The sequence below is a fragment of the Hyperoodon ampullatus genome, assembly GCF_949752795.1.
Source record: "Hyperoodon ampullatus genome assembly, chromosome: 9".
Lineage (NCBI taxonomy): Eukaryota > Metazoa > Chordata > Mammalia > Artiodactyla > Ziphiidae > Hyperoodon > Hyperoodon ampullatus.
This window is the reverse complement of record NC_136922.1, coordinates 96,352,250-96,373,533: the sequence shown is the minus strand read 5'-3', so window position 1 is coordinate 96,373,533 and position 21,284 is coordinate 96,352,250. Positions and strand designations below refer to the sequence as shown.

Genomic DNA, 21,284 nt, shown 5'->3' with positions numbered 1-21,284 from the left:
TCTCCAGGCCTCTCTGGGCGCACCACCTCTCCCCAGATCTCCACAGGTTTACCAGCCCAGAAGCTCTCCAAACCCTGTCCTTCTGAGTTTTTGTGTCAGTTTCATTACATACCCATGGTTGATTAAATCATTGCCCTCTGGTGATTGAGCTCAATCAATCCAAATATTTCACTTTTTAAAAAAAGAATATAGGGACTTCCCTGGTGGCATAGTGGTTAGGAATCTGCCTGCCAATGCAGGGGACACGGGTTCTGAGCCCTGGTCCAAGAAGGTCCCACAGGCCGCGGAGCAACTAAGCCCGTGCGCCACAACTACTGAGCCCACATGCCACAACTACTGAAGCTTGCACGCCTAGAGTCCATGCTCCGCAGCAAGAGAAGCCCATGCACCGCAACGAAGAGTAGCCCCCGCTCGCCTCAACTAGAGAAAGCCCGCGCACAGCAATGAAGACCCAATGCAGCCAAAAATAAATAAATAAAATATTTTTTTAAAAAAGAGAGAATATATGTTGATCCTGATTAAAAGGATGCTTTGTGAACACCCCGAAATAGGTGATCACTGGGAATTTGCACGGGTTCACCAAGAACAAGGCATTTCAGAGTATCCTCATCTTTGACAGATTACTAGATGAGAAGATCAGGAAATCCAGACAGACATTCTATTGGGTCTTCAGCAAGGCACCTGGCAAGTTATTTGATAATATCCTTGGGGACAAGGTGGAGATAGGTGGGAACAATATACTAGAATACAATTGGGTGAACTGATTACCAACTGAACGTCTACATTCAAAGTAAGATGCTCAGTGGAGGGACATCAAATTGTAGGTAGATTCCTGGTGACATTTCTTTAGGGCTCTCCATTCAGCCTTTTCCTACACAACACTTTATCAACAACAGAGAGGAAAGGTAATTGACTGAATGCGTAAATGATACAAACCTGACAATCCTGCCCCTCCTGACTTCTTCAGCCTCATCCTCTCTCCTGTCTCCCCTCGCTCATTCTCCTCCAACTACATTTGCCTCTCACTCTTCCTCAAGCCCCAAGTACACTCCTCTGCAGAGCCTTTGAATGTGCAGTACGCTCAGCCTGGATGCTTTCCCCAACCTACCAGCATGACTCACTCATTTCCCCCACGTCTCTTCCAAAGGTCATCTTACCAGACTGGCCTTCCTTGGCCTCCGGAACTAAACTAACACCGCCATTACTCTTGGTCTCCTTACCCTGCTTGCTTTTTCTTCTTGGTTCTCATCACCATCTGACAAATCATATGTTTATTTGTATATGGTTTTTCTGTTTGTTTGTTTTTTGTGGTACGCAGGCCTCTCACTGTTGTGGCCTCTCCCGTTGCGGAGCACAGGCTCCAGATGCACAGGCTCAGCAGCCATGGCTCACGGGCCCAGCTGCTCCATGGCATGTGGGATCTTCCCAGACCGGGGTACGAACCCGTGTCCCCTGCATCGGCAGGCGGACTCTCAACCACTGCGCCACCAGGGAAGCCCTGTATGTTTTTTATCTGCATCCCTCCTTTTCACTTTGAATGGAAGCTCTTTGAGGACAGAGAGGGAAAACTTGTTTTGTTCAGACTGTATCCTCAACATGTAGAACAGAGCTTACTTTGTAGTAGGTACTCAAATATTTGCAAGAAAAATTGATAAATATGAATAAGTACATGAGTGAAAGAACCAAAATTCAAAAAGATATTGAGAGATTTAACAGACCATAATTTAAAAGATTACATTAATAGGGATGACACATTTGAGGCTCTGATCTTAAGAGGAAAATTCCAAATGCAACAAAGAGAAAGGATAAAGAGTGGCCTAATGATGCAGAAGAATTGAACCTTATACCTTTCACAAAAATTAACTCAAAATGGATCATAGACCTAAATGTCAGGGCTTCCCCAGTGGCGCAGTGGTTGAGAGTCCACTTGCCGATGCAGGGGACATGGGTTTGTGCCCCGGTCCAGGAGGATCCCACATGCTGCAGAGCGGCTGGGCCCGTGAGCCATGGCCGCTGAGCCTGTACGTCCGGAGCCTGTGCTCCGCAACGGGAGAGGCCACAACAGTGAGGGGCCCACGTATCGCAAAAAAAAAAAAAAAAAAAATCCTGTTTTCATGCCTTTACCAATGATGCATTAAAATATAAGGATACAAAATGGCTTAAGTAAAGATAAGTAAAAATTATACCAGGTAAAAACTAATCAAAGCAAGCTAGTATGGTTACTAACAATACTAGATAAAATAGACCACAGTAAAAGACAGCATTAGTGCTAAAGAGAGTAACTCTATGACAGTGTCAACATGCAAGAAAAATGAAATAATTTGAAATGTAAATGCATCTACTGACATAGTCTCAAAATATAAAAAAGCAAAAGTGGATAAAACTACATAGAGAAACAGACAAATTTATCTAGTGTGATATTTCTAACACCTCTTTCTGAATAATCTATAGTTCAAAAAGAAGAAAAAAATCAGTAAGGACATGTAAGATTTGAACCACACAACTAACAGACTTGACTTAATGGACATATATAGAACATGGTACCCAATAACTGATATATATTCTTTTTAGGCCTACATAAAACATTTATGAAAACAAACCACATGCTAGGCCATAAAACAAATCTCAATAAACTGAAAATGCTGGAATTATATAGACTACATTCTTTGACCATAACACAATTAAATCAGAAACCATTAACAAAAAGATGTGAGAAAACTTTAGATTTGAAAATTTTAAAACATGCTGAATAACTCGTAGATCAAACAAAAATCATGATGAAAATTAGAAAACACTTAGAAATGAATGATAATGAAAATATTATATATCAAAACTCCTAGGATGCAGCTGAAGCAGTAAAGTTTATAGCTTTCTAAGAAAACACCAGGAGAGAAGGGTGAAAATTAATGAAATAAACATCCAAGTTAAAATGTCAAAAAGAACAGCAGAAAAAAAGCCAAAGAAAGTAGAATGAAGGAAACAATAAAGACAGACCAAAAGTTAATGAAAGAAACATAAATGAAAGGATCAACAAACCAAAAAATGGTTCTTGGCAAGGATTAATTAAATTGATGCACCTCTCACATGACTGGCGGGCAAAAAAAAAAAAAAAAAGCACAAATAAACAATAAAATGAGCAAGAAAATGATGTATTTCAGATGTTACAGAAATTTAAAAGTTAAAAAGAAGATATTATGAACAACTTGATGCCTATTAATTTGAAAACTTAGATGAAATTCACAAATTCCTTTAAAAAATTTACCTTACTAAAATTAATTCAAGAAGAAACAGAACTTCCTGATGTACTTCTACAGCCATTAAAGAAATTTAATACACAAAAAAATTTCCCTTCAAAGAAAGCTCCAGGCCCAGATGGTTTTCCTTGTGAGTGCAACCAAACACTCCAGGAACAAACAATATCAGTCTTAAATAACCATTCTCAGATCTCTCATACGTAGAGTCTGCAATATGCATTACAGGTCCTGAAATAAATGTCAGTTTTCTTCCCCACTCTCCCATCCCCAGAGGCAGACAACTAGAAGACCGACAAGCTGGAGAAGAGAGTTCAACATCAACATTGCATGGTCAATTGGACTAAATGACCGTTCAATCTCTATGATTTAATGAAAGTGTGTAATATTAAAAATTGGTATACCATAGATTTACAAACATGGTAACAGTGATTTTCACCAAATACACACACCTATGTACATACCACACACATAGCACTTAAAGTCAAGAAAGTGGAGTCTTGAGACATCTTCTAAAATAGCACAATTCCCTCTCATTTATTTTTGTCCCCATTTCTTCTTACCCAAATCTCGAAAATTCTAAAGCTTTACCACTTAAAATTCCTCACCTGAAATAATTCCTCACCAGAAAGAAAATGTTTACCTGTCTGCGGAACTACCAAGAAATTAAATTAATTACTCAAACTTGAAATTTCTTCTTAATAGTCAGAAAAAGAATTCTTACAGCTGTAACAACTTTCATCTTCCAAGAGACAATATTTCCACGTCCTATCTGTCAGATGAAAGGAGCCAAGTTCATGGCTCCATTTAATCCTGTTCTGAAAGTGAAAAGCTGACCATGGTTGGAAAAAACAATATTATCTTATTAATTATCAGAAGAAGAACACAACATTGACTTCTCTGTTCTTATCTTCTAAGTGATAAGTGATTTCTGCTAAGAAGTCAAGAGAGAGGATATGTTATAAGGAGGGGTAGCTTGGATAAAATTAACATTCTAGAGTAGTTCTCACCTTAACAATAGTCACATCCATGCCAGATAAGTGTAAAATCGGGGCAGCATTTTTTTCAAACAGAGTCCTGGCTTTGCTGTAGACAAAGGAAAAAAACACAAATATTTTAACACGAGTTCTCAAGAGGAAATATAAAAAGCCCAACCATCTTCTCTAGAAGAGAACAAGAAATAGCATAGAGAACACGTTTCCTCTATTTGTTCAAGGACAGGAAGGCTAGTGAAGAGTAATGAGTTTCTCTGGATATAAACGTGGACTCTTTCACTCTGGGGCCTCCAAGATTTTGCCCCTTGTCTAATACAATAAGCTCTTACCCATGTGGGATGCTTACAGTGCACAATCTAGTTCCTCTAGAGGAAGTGTGTACACTGGATATGGCTCCATTCAGGCAACAATGTCTGATTCACTCAACAAGCATTTACTGAGCCTCTACTGTGTGCTAGACACATCTAGGAACTGGGCAAACAATAGGACAAGGCAGACAAAAATACGTGTAACTGAGGTATAATGTAATAAGCCCTCATGGAACTTATTTACATTCCAGTGGTTGACTGAGAATGTACTAGAAATCAAGGGATACAGAAGCTGCAAAAAAGTCCCCAATTGCGGAGTCTCAAAGTTGAATAGATGTTAAAACATACCAATCAGCTGACTTGTCTTTTACCCAAATATTTTCAGCTATCACATCACAAAACAAAACAAAAACTAGTACTTTCAAAACAATCAACACCAAACATCTAACTTTTACATCCACATTTACTCAGTCCTCTTTCAAAAAGATTATTTTTTTTATCAGTGATGCATGCTTCAACTTTCTTAAGAATATTTTATACTAGAAACAGACACAAAAGTAGTGAATGAGGAACATGTAGAGTTATACACAGACCAACTTCAACATTCTTTAAACTAAAAAGAAATAGCTATCAAATGGAACACAGAACATAAAACATTTCTGATTATGAATTAAAATAGAAACTGAGAAGCTTGAGCAAATTTTCACAAGAACCAAAAGTATACCTTGAACCAAGGGCACACCTGAGCACGTGATAAGCAAATTAAACAAATATATCCTCCCTCTTCTACAGCTCTGAATGCTTATTAGAATGAACATGAAAGGCTAAATGGAAATTTCTCCTTTCCAGATCACCATTTCTGGGGCTTAATCCAAAAATAAAAGGCGAGCTAGTGATACTATAAACATTTCTCCTTGCAGGGTTGCTTTTATTACTAGGTTGATAAGAAAGGGTCAGGTGGAAGTGGATTAGATCTATCTCTGAGAAGCAAAACTCTGGAGAAGTCTCAATCAGCTGTATTAATCACTTACAACACATCTATAAGCTCCTCTCAGTTAGTTTAAGAAATAAGATTTGGGCTTCCCTGGTGGTGCAGTGGTTAAGAATCTGCCTGTCAATGTAGGGGACACGGGTTCAAGCCCTGGGCTGGGAAGATCCCACATGCCACGGAGCAACTAAGCCCATGCGCCACAACTACTGAGCCTGCGCTCTAGAGCCCGCGAGCCACAACTACTGAAGCCTGCACGCCTAGAGCCCATGCTCCACAACAAGAGAAGCCACTGCAATGAGAAGCCCGCGCGCTGAAATGAAGAGTAGCCCCCACTCGCCGCAACTAGAGAAATCCTGCACACAGCAACGAAGACCCAACTCAGCCATAAATAATAAATAAGTTAACTAATTAATTTTAAAAAAACAAATAAGATTTGCAGAAGTAAAATGAGGTATCACCTCAGAATGGCCATCCTCAAAAAGTCTACAAAGAATAAATGCTGGAGAGGGTGTGGAGAAAAAGGAACCCTCCTACACTGTTGGTAGGAATGTAAATTGGTGCAGCCACTATGGAGAACATTATGGAGGTTCCTTAAAAAACTAAAAATAGAAGTACCATATGATCCAGCAATCCCACTCCTGGGCACATATCCAGAAAAGATGAAAACTCTAATTCGAAAAGATACATGCACCCCAGTGTTCATAGCAGCACTATTTACAATAGCCAAGACATGGAAGCAACCTAAGTGTCCATTAACAGATGAATGGATAAAGATGTGTGTGTGTGTGTAGAATATATTATATACATTATATATAAAGGAATATTACTCAGCCATAAAAGAATGAAATATTGTCATTTGCAGCAACATGGATGGACCTAGAGATTATCATACTAAGTGAAGTAAGACAGAAAGAGAAAGACAAATATTATATGATATTACTTATATGTGGAATCTAAAAAATAATACAAATGAATTTATTTAAAAATAGAAACAGACTCACAGACATAGAAAACAGTTATGGCTACCAAAGGGGGAATGGATAAAGTAGGAGTATGGGATTAACAGATACACACTACTATATATAAAATAGATAAACAATAAGAATTTACTGTATAGCATAGGGAACTATATTCAATAACTTATAATAACCTACAATGGAAAAGTATCTGAAAAAAATATATGTATGTATATATAACAATCATTTTGCTGTACACCTCAAACTAACACAAGACTGTAAATCAACTATACTTCAATTTAAAAAAGAAAGAAAGAAAAAAGATTTGAACATTTGGGCCTTTATTCACATCTTTGTGATGCCACAGGTACAGAAAATCTCTAAAGCGGAAGGGAAGGCATTTTTTTTCCTTCTAATATTCCACATAAAAGATTGAAAAACAAGTGTTACCAGTAATAAATGTATTATTTATTATATAATTAAGGGTGAGATAGCACCAGAGTTAAATAAAACTTTCCATACCTCTAGCAATCTGCAGGTTCACACGCACACACAAAATAATTACTCCTTAATGTATTATTTATTAATGCAAAACACAGTTATTTCCTAAAGCTCTAATGTAGTTTTAAACCAGTACTACATAATGAAATAGCTACATGATAAATTATAAGTTATGTGTCAGGTCAGAGCCAAGATGACAAAAATAGTACAGTTAAACAGTGAAATCTTTAAAAAAAGATGCTGGAGAGTTTCAAAGTGGCTGCTTCCTAGAAGCATGCAAGGATTCACCTTGTTAAAGAGAACCATGACTTGAGAAAAGAAACACTTTCCTTACCCTAGCCTGCAGATAAAGGTATTACACTTTCCAACAAGAACCTACCTTTAAAAATGCAAATACACTTATTCATTTTTTAAAAATGCAAATATCTCAAGTAGGAACTCAAAATGACTGATTATAGCTTAAACAAACTACCATATATTTCAAGAGAATTAGCAAGTTACTAACTTACTAGATCTCTAAAGGAATAGGACCTGGAGCAGTTACAACAACGGAGGCAAAAGGAGAGATCCAAGGGTGGGAGAGCCAAGGAGAGAACCTTCTGACCCAGCCTACAGGTCAGTAATACCAAGAACAGCAGCTTATATTTCTTTTATCAAGTGCTAACTAGGAAATGGAAAGAATGCTGAATACCTTATAGGCATTACCTCATTTAATCCTAAAGAATGACATGGTAACTTTTATAAGGCATGCGCTATTACTTTTCACACTTTACAGATGAGTAAATTGAGGATTTAAGAAGTTAAGCAACACCGGCAGTATCACAGAGCAGGGAAGAGTATACACAGGATACACCCAGTTCCCTGCTAGCTTCTCCCACAGGCTGCCAGTGACTATTTAGTTATCTTGGGTATTTTGATTGTGTTGTGTTAGAACCTTTGTTGATATTTTTTGTTCAGTGTTGGTTTTAAACAAGAATGAACAAGAGGCCTTAAGACTGGTATGTTTATGGGGGCGGGAAGTGGCTCCAACAAAGCTGGGCAAATATGATTCAATTAGGTAGAGTAATGGAGCCGATTTAGACAATCTGTAGGTAAATATCTTAAACTGCTGAATGAAAAAGAAAGAAGGCGTGACTAGCCCTCACATCTGTGAAGCCACACACACTACCTCCCAAGAAGCGACTAGAGAAGCTTATTCCAGAGCCCCTGCGTTTCTCTCCAATGTTAACCTTACCACTTAGAAGCTACTACCAACTATGCTTTTTGTTGCTGTTCTTATTATCTTAATGCCATTTGACTTCGAACTTAGAGAATCCAATCTAATACATACTTATTAATTTTTCCTCAGTCAGGACAAAAAGGAGTGTTCTGGCCGTTAGATAGAATAAAAGGTATCACTTTTTGTCCCCCTCAACCCTTTAATTCTTACTGTTTTTAAAAAATAATTTTAAATTTTAAATGATTTCTTCTAAAAGCCACCCAGGGCTTCCCTGGTGGCGCAGTGGTTGAGAGTCCGCCTGCCGATGCAGGGGATACGGGTTCGTACCCGGGTCTGGGAAGATCCCACATGCCGTGGAGCGGCTGGGCCCGTGAGCCATGGCTGCTGAGCCTGCACGTCCGGAGCCTGTGCTCCACAACGGGAGAGGCCACAGCAGTGAGAGGCCCGCGTACCGAAAAAAAAATAAATAAATAAAAAAAATAAAATAAAAGCCACCCAAAGTCTTATTTACCTTTCCAACTGAATGAGAGTTGTACCTAACTAGCAATATAAAAAAAAATTTTTTTATTTCGCTTACGGTACTTTTAAAAATTAATAGACTATTTTTCAGAGCAGTTGTTAGGTTCACAGTAAAAATGAGAGGACAATACAGAGAGTTCTCACACACACCCTGCTCCCCTACACACACACACACACACACACACACACACACACAAAACCTCCCTCACTTTCAATATCCTGCACCCGTGTGGTACATTTGTTACAATAAATGAACATGGACACATGACTGTCGACCAAGGTCCCAGCTATTCTTCACATCTTAATTCTCACAGTTGCCTTCCATGACCCCTCAAGGCCAACCAGACCAGTTTACAGACTTTCCTGTGACACAGCAAAGGACAGTAGTCGGCACTCCTGTCTGTAGGCCGCCGCCCCATGGGCCATTTCGTCAGTCGGGAACACTGAGTGTTCTCCCTTGACTGACCTCCAAGACCTAACTCTACATTCACCACTTTGGGAAAGAATGTTTCTGACCTCACAAGGCCACAGTGCTTTCGGCAATCTCTGAACATCTTGTAACAGAGACGGACTCGTAATTTACATCACAGCAGCAGAAGTTGTTCCCAAGGGGGCTACCACCAAGCAGATAAGACTGATTTGAGAGTGTTAATTCTGGAATAATTATTAAACTTCAACTGGACCAGTTAGCTAGGCATCAGTTAGCTTTACAGTTATATCTGATTAACTGTGATTTCTACATGACAGTTGAATCTTAGTGTTACAAGCGTCCTGAACCTAGTAGCTCCAGTTCCACACAATCCAACCAGCTGCCTAGTATTCTGTGACTCTTTTCCCCTTAGAAAAACCAAATCTATAACAAATCACAAACTACCCTTTGCAAGCAGCAGGATTGAGAAAGACGGTTGCCTTCTTCACTTGTGCATTGGGAGGAATAAGTTGATTGCCAAACACCTAAAAGGGAACAAAGAAAAGTTTTCAGTAAATGTCCTTCTATTCAGTTAGTGAGCACATATATTCCTTCATTCCAAAAGAATTTACTTCTGGCAGATACGGCGTCTACCCTGGGGAAACAAATGTTCTTTCTGGATTTCACGTTGACAACCCCACCATAAACAACAACAATAAAAGTGCACCTTTATTAAATGAAAATAAGCTGAATTTTATATTGTAATAAAACGCCCTGCTTCATTCACCTACTAAAGGTAAGTAACGTTTCTTTTCTCTGTAAGATATGACTAGGTTTATTACAACCAGTAAGTCCGTAGTCTGTCACAAAGGAAGTTTAATTTGTCTTTAGTTTTCAGAATATAACCTTTTTCTCTTTTAACTTATTACTAAAGCTTATTCATGAAGAATCTTCACGTTACCAGTTAATCTTCGTATCTTCATACACGTAAAAAATAAATCTAATACTCTATTTGCCTCCTTTCTTTGCAACCTTGATAAGTAGCATCAACTGGTACAGGAAAAGAAATGTAATTAATATTTACTAAGCACCTAGTATTTGCCACTTCCACACATATTAATTCTTAGTTCTTAGAAACCAAGGAGGTATTAAACAGTCCCATGTTTACAGATGAGAAAGCCAAGATTCAGAAAGATTAAGTCAGTCAAAGTCAAAGTGTGAATAAATTACAAGCCTAGAAGTTATATGAATCTAACTCCAAACGTCTACGCTATCAGCTCTAAAGCGCTAATAAATGATGAGGCAGAGTTGAGACACCCAGAGGACTAGATGCGAGGAGTGAAAATGGGAAGTAACGGGAGGAGGAAGTGGTCAGTAAAAGGAATGAGAATAGGAAAACCCCAAAGAGGGCAAAATGGCGAGTCGTAGATGGTGGGAAGTAGGTCTGGGCCAAGAAGGTAGAATTAAGTACAGAAGCACAAAGTAAAGATAGGAGAAAAATGGAAGTTATACCAAGATTTTTATTAAGTAACTGATCCCAACTCTACCACCTCCCTGACAGCCCACTGGAGATCCTTTGTCACCACTGTCTATTTCTTGCTTTAAAAAAAATAAACTTCTATTTCTGAATACTTCAGAAAGACATACTATTTCTTTGTAAAAAGTTTCTGTGTACGTTATAATTACTACTCTGTTTTCACTCTTACTGAGTTAGATCTTAACATCTTAACAAATCTCTAAATATTGTAATTTGTTCTTTTTCTATCCATACTATTTCTGAGATTTGGTCAGAAATGATTCAATTAACCTGCCAGATTCCAGATCTACAGTTCTAGATTATTCCTCCTGGTCCTGGGTTTTTAACCTCTAGAAGTCTTATCTACCTGCAACTCATGTCTCAGGTTTACATGAGACTACAATGAGGTGAGTTTATGTGAGATTAAAAAAAAAAAATAGGGCTTCCCTGGTGGCACAGCGGTTGAGAGTCCGCCTGCCGATGCAGGGGACACGGGTTCGTGCCCCGGTCCGGGAAGATCCCACATGCCGCGGAGCGGCTGGGCCCGTGAGCCACGGCCGCTGAGCGTGCACGTCCGGAGCCTGTGCTCCACAACGGGAGAGGCCACAACAGTGAGAGGCCCGCGTACCGCAAAAAAAAAAAAAAAAAATCATATTCTTTCAAGAATTTAGACTGAAAAGGGAAGGACACAAACAGGAAAAGTAACTAGAGGGAGGGGGCTACAAGGATGAATTCGCTTCCTTTTTTCAGATGGAAGGAGCTAAATGGGTGTCGGGAAGTAGAGAATTAGAACAGTGGGAAAAGTAAGCGGAGATGGAGTTCAGAACAGAGGTGGAGGTATTTACTTTGCACAAGAAAGGGAGTATCCCATGACCACTCTTCCTTCAAGGGGGAAAGCCTTCCCCTCCCAAGAGGATTTTCCAGTTGCTAATGGAAAATTAGCTTGGGGTAAAGATCACCTCAAATTTAATATTAAAGTTTATTTGAATTGATTTCCAAAACAGCTTAGAGCCATAAGAGATAAAAACAACAAAGCAATCGAATTCTTGAAACACGGATTTAGAACAGTTAGGGAATGACTAAAGAGAGGAATTTATTAATAGTGTCTATTGTCATTGTCATCCACGGAAACATTTCAAAAACAAACATGAGGTCTGCCACCCACCTCTCCTACTAAATGCATCATGTCTTTTGTCATTTTTTAGTTTCATGTTTCTTTTTTGGTATTTCTGACATCGTATGCCTGAATGACATAACAAAAAGGCAACTCAGTCGTGCAAATTAATCTGCAATGTATAACGCACACATTTGGAGGGGAGGGAAGAACAAAAATGTGGCCTTAAACTTGAAAGGATTAACAATTCAGCTACAACTAGATAGATGAATATTTAAGTGCAATATCATGGGAGACGGTCTGAATCAGTTGTGCTAAAGAGACAGGCTTTAAAAATATGAATCAACAATTTTAAGATTTGACTTTGAGAGGTAACACCTGTTCTGAGCTGATATCCTTGGGGGTTATTCGGATTAGGGATGATTCGGGCTTTAGCCAGATCTTCAAGGACACCTGCAGACATGAACAAATTCCCAGAGTGCCAACCAGTCCAGTTCTGTGTTCTCTGGACTAATCCAGAAGTAAACAAGTCTAAAGGGCTGGGCGTTAGAACTGCTCTTCACCAGACTGTTAACTTCCTCCAGTTCTATGAAGAGTTGGCTGGCAGCCTGATTCATCCCGATAGTGGGGAAAAAATAGCCAAGCTGCACTGATGCAAGGCACTGTGCAAGTCCCCCTGGAACAGCCTGAGATTTCTGCACAGTGGAGATAAGGCGGGTTTTAATTGTTTCATATTAAATGGCATTACCTGAGCTTCTTGACAGGCTGCTCTCCTTAGCAGGTTATCACTATCAAAGTAAACAAAACAGAATGAACGTTAGCTTTAATAAGTAGGTTCAGATCCAAGCAAATCATCATCATTTTTAAAAATATGTATAACTCTTCCCTATAAAATACCCAAGTCAAAGTTTCTTAAGACCTGTAACAAATCATGGGCACATTTGAAAAATACTTTCTCTGAATGAAACCCAATGTTAGGTTTCCATGCTATGGGAGGCATGATAATCCCTCCTCCATCTAAGATGTCCACATCTGGGAATTCCCTGGCAGTCCAGTGGTTAGGACTCAGCGCTTACACTGCCGTGGGCCTGAGTTCAATCCCTGGCCGGGGAACTAAGATCCTGCAAGCTGCGTGGCTCGGCCAAAGAAAAAAAAAAGGATGTCCACATCCCAGAACCTGAAAATGTTATCTCATATGGCAAAAGGGATTTTGCAGATGTGACTAAGTTAGGATCTGGAGATAAGGAGAGAATCCTGGATTATCCAGGTGGGCCCAATCAAACCACAAGGGTCCTTAAAAGCAGAGAAACTTCAGCAGCAAATATGACCATGGAAGGATGGTCAGAAAGATGCAACCTCACTGGCTTTGAAGATGGAAGGTGGCCATAAGTCAAGGAGTGTGGGTACCCTCCAGAAGCTGTGACGGCAAGGAAATGGGTTCACCCCAGAGCCTCCAGAAGGAATGCTGTCCTTGCCAACACCATCATTTTAGCCCAGTGAGACTTGTGTTGGACCTCTAATCCACAAAACCGTAACATAATAAATTTGTGTTGTGTTAGATCACTAAGTTTGTGGTAATTTGTTAGGGCAGCAATAGAAAATGAATGCACATACCCTGCATTTTTCTTACCCAGTAGAAATTATTCAGGTCATTTGCCAGAAATAAATTTAATATGCAGTTGCTTCTGCTAATGTTTTATCTAAATCAGGGGTCCCCAACCCCCGGGCCACAGACTGGAACCAGTCTGTGGCCTGCTAGGAACCAGGCCACACAGCAGGAGGTGAGCAGTGGGTGAGCGAGCGAAGCTTCATTTGTATTTACAGCCGCTCCCCATCGCTCGCATTACCACCTGAGCTCCGCCTCCTGTCAGATCAGCAGCGGCCTTGGATTCTCATAGGAGCTCGAACCCTACTGTGAACTGTGCACGTGAGGGATCTAGGTTGCGCACTCCCTACGAGAGTCTAACGCCTGATGATCTGAGGTGGAGCTGAGGGGGTGATGCTAGCGCTGGGGAGCAGCTGCAGATACAGGTTATCATTAGCACAGAGGTTTGGCTGCACAGAGACTGTAATAAATCAACTGCCTGCAGACTCATATCAAAACCCTATCAGTGAGTGGCAAGTGACAATTAAGCTGCACCTTACGCAGTAGACTGGACATAAGCACCACACTTCAGGTGTCACTGTCTCCCATCACCCCCAGATGGGACCATCTAGTTGCAGGAAAACAAGCTCAGGGCTCCCACTGATTCTGCATTATGGTGAGTTGTATAATTATTTCATTATATATTACAATGTAATAATAAAGAAATAAAGTGCACAATAAATGTAATGCGCTTGAATCACCCCAAAACCATCCCCCACACACACCCGGTCCCTGGAAAAACTGTCTTCCATGAAACTGGTCCCTGGTGCCAAAAGGTTGGGGACTGCTGATCTAAATCTCTTATTTTTTATATCACAGACAGATACTCAATTATATCATAAACAGAAAATTTGGGCATGAGGCAAAATTTTGCCTTGCAAAAATGAAAACATTCTATCAGAACATGTTCATCTATTTAGCATAAAGCTTTCTAAAATGTTTGTGCCACTTATACCTTAAGAGCACTTTAAATGGTTGACTGCCTACTGGGTTCCAGAATCTTCTCCTTGTAAGAGTCAATTCTAATGCATGTTGCTGGCACTGCTAAGATAATAACTTCAACCTGGTTAACAACAGTTAAGAAAACTAATACCCAGAAAACATGACCAATAAACAATTTATAGGAAAGAATTAAAAGGAGAAAAGTGTTATTTCACTTAAATTTTCTCTCTAGACCTTTTTCATAATATCAAAGACCTTGAATTTTGCATTTTTATAGTCATTCAAATCTAATTTTGACATTTAAGTTTGGACTAAAAAAATTAAACAATCTTTTGCTTTCTGCCATGGCTGCAGTCAAAGGCTATGGATTTTTCTTCCATAGCCAGGCTGGAGGAGGACTCCTAGGTTTCACAGAGCAGTCAGCTTCTGTGAGAAAGTGGAAGTACCTCTTCCCTAAGGGGAAGTATCTCTGCTGCCCACCTGAAACCTAAGGGCAATGACAATGTCCCATTACAATTATAACGACACCAGTACCTCAAAAGCACATACGGTTTTACAACGAAGATTTTAGGGGGACCGATCCCTTGTGAGGTCTACCCCACAAGGCGCCTTTACAGCCAGGTTCGGTCCCCTGCTTGAGTGACACTGCTCCCTACTACCCTGTGGCGAAGGGAGTCCTACAAGCTCCCCTCCCCTCCCCCACCCAAGAGTCACAAATATTCATGTTCTGCTCTTGTCTTCGCTGCCCCTCCATCAACTGCTCTAGGTGACTTAGTCTAACATCAACAAAATACACACACATGCCAGATGAGGTAAATTCAGGGTACAAACTAGTAAAGTAAAAAATAATTAACATGTCAGTAACCCTGTACAGTTGACTTGATCTCTCACACCCATGCCCTTCTGTACAATGATGAGGTAAGATACTGAGCCCTCAGTAACTGCCAGATCATAAAATAAAACTGGGTTCCTTGTAGTCAGCAGAGCATTGGCACCAGATTCCCCCGGGCTCGGCTAACCCTCAGTCTAGCTTCCATACTGCCTGGGGTACCACTTCCAGCCTCACAGGACTGTCTTCCTGCAACCACTTGCCTCAACGTGGTTTTCCTAGTAGACAGAATGACCTGTGCCTCCACTCTCTTATCCTACAAAGACATCCTGTGGATTATTCTGTACAAGTATATGCTGCTATAAAAGCTGAGTACCTATCTCTACATACCTGTCCATTTCCCCCAAGCCAGCTCCTCCTCTTCCTACTAGGGACAGGCCTCCGAGGGCACCAGGTTCCTCTGGGTCATTAGTAGATACCACCTCCCTTACTGAATCAGCCACACTGATGCCTGTGGACCCAGCTGAAAACACAAGACCCCCAAACATATACAAGAATATGGGTAGCACCTTGGATCACTTTTTTCCTCAATTCTTTTTTGCTTTTTTGATGGTTAAACTTGTGATGAAGTCTATTATTAAAGATCTCAGCTCTCTCGAGCTTACTAATACTGCTTGATGTATCAGGCTGCTATTCAATATCAATAGATTTTTTGATAGTTAATTCCCTGGATTTTACCGTGTCTAATGGAACGTGCATGCTGCCAATGCAACCCGTGAGAAAGCCAGAATATGTACCAATTTAGATACTACAAAAGAAATCCTCATTATAATCACACTTAATTTTTTAAATATCAAAAATGGTATTAACCATGTTGATCACGCTCTCTGAACCAAACTGTCTCTAAAAATCAAACGTATCCTCAAAGGAAAAAATATTTCTCCTATTGACATATTCTGATGGTCTACAGAAAGCTCTAAAATCTATTTCAAAAAAGAAATTTCAAAAACATTTTCTGTAATGGCTGCGTTGGTGGAATAGAAAATAACTTAAAATTCACAGAACAACTACTGTGTGCCAGACACTATGGCAGTTGTTTTCATAAACCTTTAATCTCTGCAACAACCTTGCCAAGGCAGGCATTATATTCTCATCTTACTGACGAGGAAGTCCAGGCTCAGAGAAGCGGGAGAGCTGGGTTTCAAACCCATGCCAACCTAACCCTACAGCAAGTGCCTTAAGGCTCTTTCTTTTTAATTTCAGACAATACTGAATGGGCAATACTCCTTTGGATGTATACATTATAGCACATTTATTAAATTTATCACATTACTTCCTAGTTTCATCTAATATAACTCTTAAGATTTACATTCATATAATTTTTTTAAATAAGTTCAGGTGGAATAAAGCTCCCAAAAGTGATTGGTGAAACAAACTTATTTAACACAAAGTGCCAGGTACAGCACCATGAACAAGATTTGGTCCTGATCTGAAGAAGCTTAGGATCCACTTGGCAAAGAATAGCTCTTGGTAAATATCAGTGATATAGTAAAAGACATGTTTCTTGATAGATAATATGCCAGGCACTGTGCTAGATGTCTGGGATATACCAGTGAATAAGCCCAACATTCCCCATCCTCATGAAGTTTACACTTGAGAAGGGAAGAAAGACAATTCGACTGGCAATCATCAAATGATGTGACTTTTATGTGCACCATGAAAGGGGCATATAATAGGGGCATCTAACCTAGTCTTGAAGGAATTAGAGAAGACTTTTTACAGGGACAGTGAAGTTGAGATCTGGGAGATAAATAAAAAGTAGCCAGGCAAAAATAGGGAGGAGAATGCGGGCAGAGGAAAGCGTATGTGAAAAGCCTGCAAGCGCTAGATCACGACCAAGGTAGGAAACTGAAAGCAGTTCGGGACAGCTGCAGGCAGCAAGCCAGGGAGAAGCCAGGTACCAGCCAGACCACCAAGAGCCTTTTTTTTTTTTTTTTTTTCTTTTTTGTTTTTGTTTTTTTTGCGGTACGCGGGCTTCTCACCGTTGTGGCCTCTCCCGTTGCGGAGCACAGGCTCCGGACGCGCAGGCTCAGCGGCCATGGCTCACGGGCCCAGCCGCTGCGCGGCATGTGGGATCTTCCCAGACCGGGGCACGAACCCGCGTCCCCTGCATCGGCAGGCGGACTCGCAACCACTGCGCCACCAGGGAAGCCCCAAGAGCCTTTTTTAACCTATTTAAGGAATGGGGATTTTATCCTAAGGGCCATAAGAAGCCATTAGAGGGTTTTAAGAAGAGAACTGATATGATCGGGTTTACATTGTAGAAGGATCCTTCTGGCTGCAGTGTCAAGAGGGCAAGGGTCAAAGGTAAGACTGAACCCAGGGAGCCCAGGGGGGATTCTTCAGGAACGCAGGTCAGCGATGAGGACTAGAACCAGGATCGAGGTAGTGGGGACGGAGAGAAGACAGACGCAGCAGACATTTGGGAGGTAAACGTAAGGGCTGGCTCATGGGAACCAATGAGAAGGGAGGGGTCAAAGATGGTGCCCACATTTCCGCCTTGACCTTCCGGTGGAAGGCAGCGGAAGGTGGTACCTGTCACAGAGATGGAAGGCAGGAGGAGGGACAGGTGGAGGAGGGAGGAAGCTGAGTTTAGTTTTGGATCGGTCAATCGGAGACAGTGATGAGAGAGCAGGTGGAAGGCTCCGGGGCACAGCTGGAAATACACATCTGGAATTCCAGACGGAGCTCTTGACTGAAGACACACATGGTAATAGGACGGGTGAGAGGGGATAAGATCACCTCCATGAGTAGGTGAAAGCAGAAGCCGGAAGAGATACCCTGCACGTTGGGACCCTCCACAGAGAACACCACATGACTCTCAAGTAAATGGAGACTGCACCTCATCTCAAAGCCAAAGGAAAGATGTGGTGGACAAGCAAGGAAAAAGGCTAAGCATCCTTTCCCTTATCTCCCATCATGCTCCTGATGCTGCCTCTACTCCTGGCAAACTGCATGCCTTGCTGTTCCTAAAAGACAGAGCGGACTGCACTTTTCCCCTCCAAGGATGTGGTCATTTTATCCCCGCTCCCTTTAAAAAAAAATCGAAGGCCAAACAATACCACCCACACCCTTACCTCACCACACACAAAGCTGCTTGTCGGATCTTTCCTCCTTGATTAGAACTGTCTTGAAGTCATGGATAATTCACCCTTTTCTCTTCCACAGCACAGAGCACAGCCTCCGTAGGTAATCTAAGATACTCTATAAATAACTTTAATAAATGAGTGGCAAATGTTTGAACACGAGAGACTGACTCACTGTGCCCAGACAGGCAGACTCTGTCCTGGAGGATAAACTGAAGGTTATTCTTTGTAGGAGTATCTGGCATTCCTGAACCAAGAGATCAGCTGGGATGGGTCTTCAGCGTCATGACCACCAAAGGGCAAGAGGAGGACTCACTGTGGGGCAGGACAGGAGAGGAGGGGAAACTCCAACCAGTCAGAGGAGCTTTACCAGATCAGGAAGACCCAGGGAGGGGGCTGTATGTTTGCCAGAGAGGGTAATGGAACCAGAACCCTCTAGAAAGGCTAAGTCAAGAACTCCTTTTGGTACACCAGGAAGCACCATAAGAACTGTCCCAGTGGCTGAGTTTGGTGTCAGAAATTCCAGATTGCTAATGAGTCAAGAATCTGATTGGGAAACGAAGACCCTGTGACCAGGAAAAAAAAAAATAAAGGACTGTATATAAATTCCAGGCCCATGCTCTTTCCACTACAGCATGCTGCCTCCTGAGAGAATGGAAGTTTAACACAATTTAAAAGAGGTGCTACAAAATGTAGTCCTATCAAAAAGAGTCCCTGAAGGTCTGCTCAGTACTAAAATGCGGGTTCTTTGACAGAAAGAAATTACAAGCTTCTGGATTAGAAAATGAAAAAATCTGCTGATGTCACCCTGCCTGAGGCTTTAAAAGAATATGAACAATGCCTGCTACCACAGGAAGTGGGATGCTCTCAATTTATTCTGAGCCATAAATGTTGTATTTATTACTTTAGTACTGCAAAATAAGATAAGTTGTTATTTCAATAACAACTCTACACGGAGAGAAAAATCACATGGATCCATCCTATTTCCCAAAAAAGACTTCCCGCTATAGTCTAGAGGCAAACTGTACAGCAATTTCCACCACCAGCTTTTCCCTTCATGCATGCAAACACAGTTTTTGCTTTACACAAAACAGATTTCAAGACTAGATGTTTGTAACAACTACTTCTACTGATCAAAGTGTATTAGAATAATTAATCATTATATTGTAGTGGTGGTACCCACTGGTTGTCAGCAGGGATAGAGTGGAAACGGAAGCAAAGATGAAAATGAACCTTTGAGAAGTGACTGTCTTGTGTGCAAGAGGGGAAAGCTCTTTCAAACTACAGATTCCTCCTCAAGCCTATGCCACCTCCAATTCCCCACCCAAGGGCTGCTGCAGTGAGCCTCTGTCATTCATGGGAAAATGCTGACTGTCCCTGCCTAAGAGAAAGGCATGTGACAAAGCCGGAAGAAATGCAGCCCCTTAAACAAGAATGCTTGATCTTTGAGGCCTGAAGAATGTTCATGTGGATAGAAGAAAATGGAGAGTATGCAGATTAGAAACTCCAAGAGAACAATGAAAACAGTAATGATTTTTTTAAGGTTTTTTCTTTTGAATGATTCTTTAAATTCTACAGTGCTTTACAATTTTCAACCGTTTCACACACATGGTTTCATAAAATCCCATAATAACCCTTTCTTCCCCCACCCCTATACTGCCCCTCCCCCTTCCCATGCCCCACTGGTAACCACTAGTTCGTTCTCTATATCTGTGAGTCTGCTTCTTTTCTGTTTTACTCACTAGTTTGTTGTATTTTTTAGATTCCACATATAAGTGATATCATACGGTATCTGTCTTTCTCTATCTGACTTATTTCACTTAGCATGATGCCCTCCAAGTCCATCCATGTGGCTACAAATGGCAAAATTGTATTCCTTGTTATGGCTGAGCAGTATTCCACTGTATGTATGTAAGTATATATACACACACACATACCACATCTTCTTTTTCCATTCCTCTGTTGATGGACACTTAGGTTGCTTCCATACCTCGGCAGTTGTAAATAATACTGCTATGAACACTGGGGTGCGTTGTACCTTTTCAAATTAGTGTTTTTGTTTTTTTGGATGTATACACAGGAGTGGAATATCCTTCCAGATAGATGTCTGTACTTAGGTATATTTAACAATGCAAAGATAAACATTTTTAATAATAATATAAAGCAAGTCAAGAGCATTTCCCCAAGACTGTTATTTGCCAAAATAGGAAAGAAGGGAAGGAGGGAAGGAGGGAGGGAGTCAGTCAAGTCCATGGTTAGCAAGAATGAATAAGTCAGCATTGAAATTAAAAATCTAGAGAAAGTAGCTTCTCTGAGGAATGAGCTGATACCGCAACCCCTTTCGTATCTTGTCTCAATAAAGTCAGTCCACCCAGCAGGCCTTTGCCAAAATATGTTTCACCCCATTTAATATGTAAGATGTGTGATTTACCCCAGAGATATCAATTTACCCACTATTTAACCATGGCTTCCTGAACATTTACACTAGTTTTCAGGTCTACAATCCCTGTTTTTACTATCTTTATTTATTTATTTGTCAAAGTGTTAAAGTTCTACAGCTTTAAAGGTATTTTATTTAAAGCTAAATAAAATGCCTTTATCAAAGGCATCCAAACCCAAGTTCCATTTCCTGACAATGAACATTTTTAAGGCTGGGCAAGTCCTCAGAAATTATCTAGTCCAATGCTTTTTAACCTCCCCCAACACAGCCTGATCCCCATCAATCAAATGACATGACATTCCATTGGCAAGAGATACACACATACCACACCACACCACACACTCACAAACACACACACACACACACACACACACACACACACACACACACACACACACCCCTTATGTGGTGCCAATCCCTAAACCCCACGTGATTCTGGTACGTTCACTTAATAAGGGAAGCCTTCAACAGTGCCATCTCCTTTGAGCTCCTAAAAAATACCC

At 40.7% G+C, this 21,284-nt stretch overlaps 1 protein-coding gene across 1 annotated transcript in view; it reads right to left on the bottom strand.

The window, feature by feature from the left end:
• AGK (acylglycerol kinase) overlaps window positions 1–21,284 on the bottom strand; it is a gene marked incomplete at both ends in the record, with an annotated part of 80,454 nt that overhangs the window by 41,612 nt on the left and 17,558 nt on the right. The window contains 3 exons of the mRNA XM_079711812.1: window positions 4,262–4,337; window positions 9,615–9,694; window positions 12,528–12,567. Of these exons, the coding sequence (XP_079567938.1) occupies window positions 4,262–4,337; window positions 9,615–9,694; window positions 12,528–12,567 (196 nt within the window). The remainder of the gene's footprint in view (window positions 1–4,261; window positions 4,338–9,614; window positions 9,695–12,527; window positions 12,568–21,284) is intronic.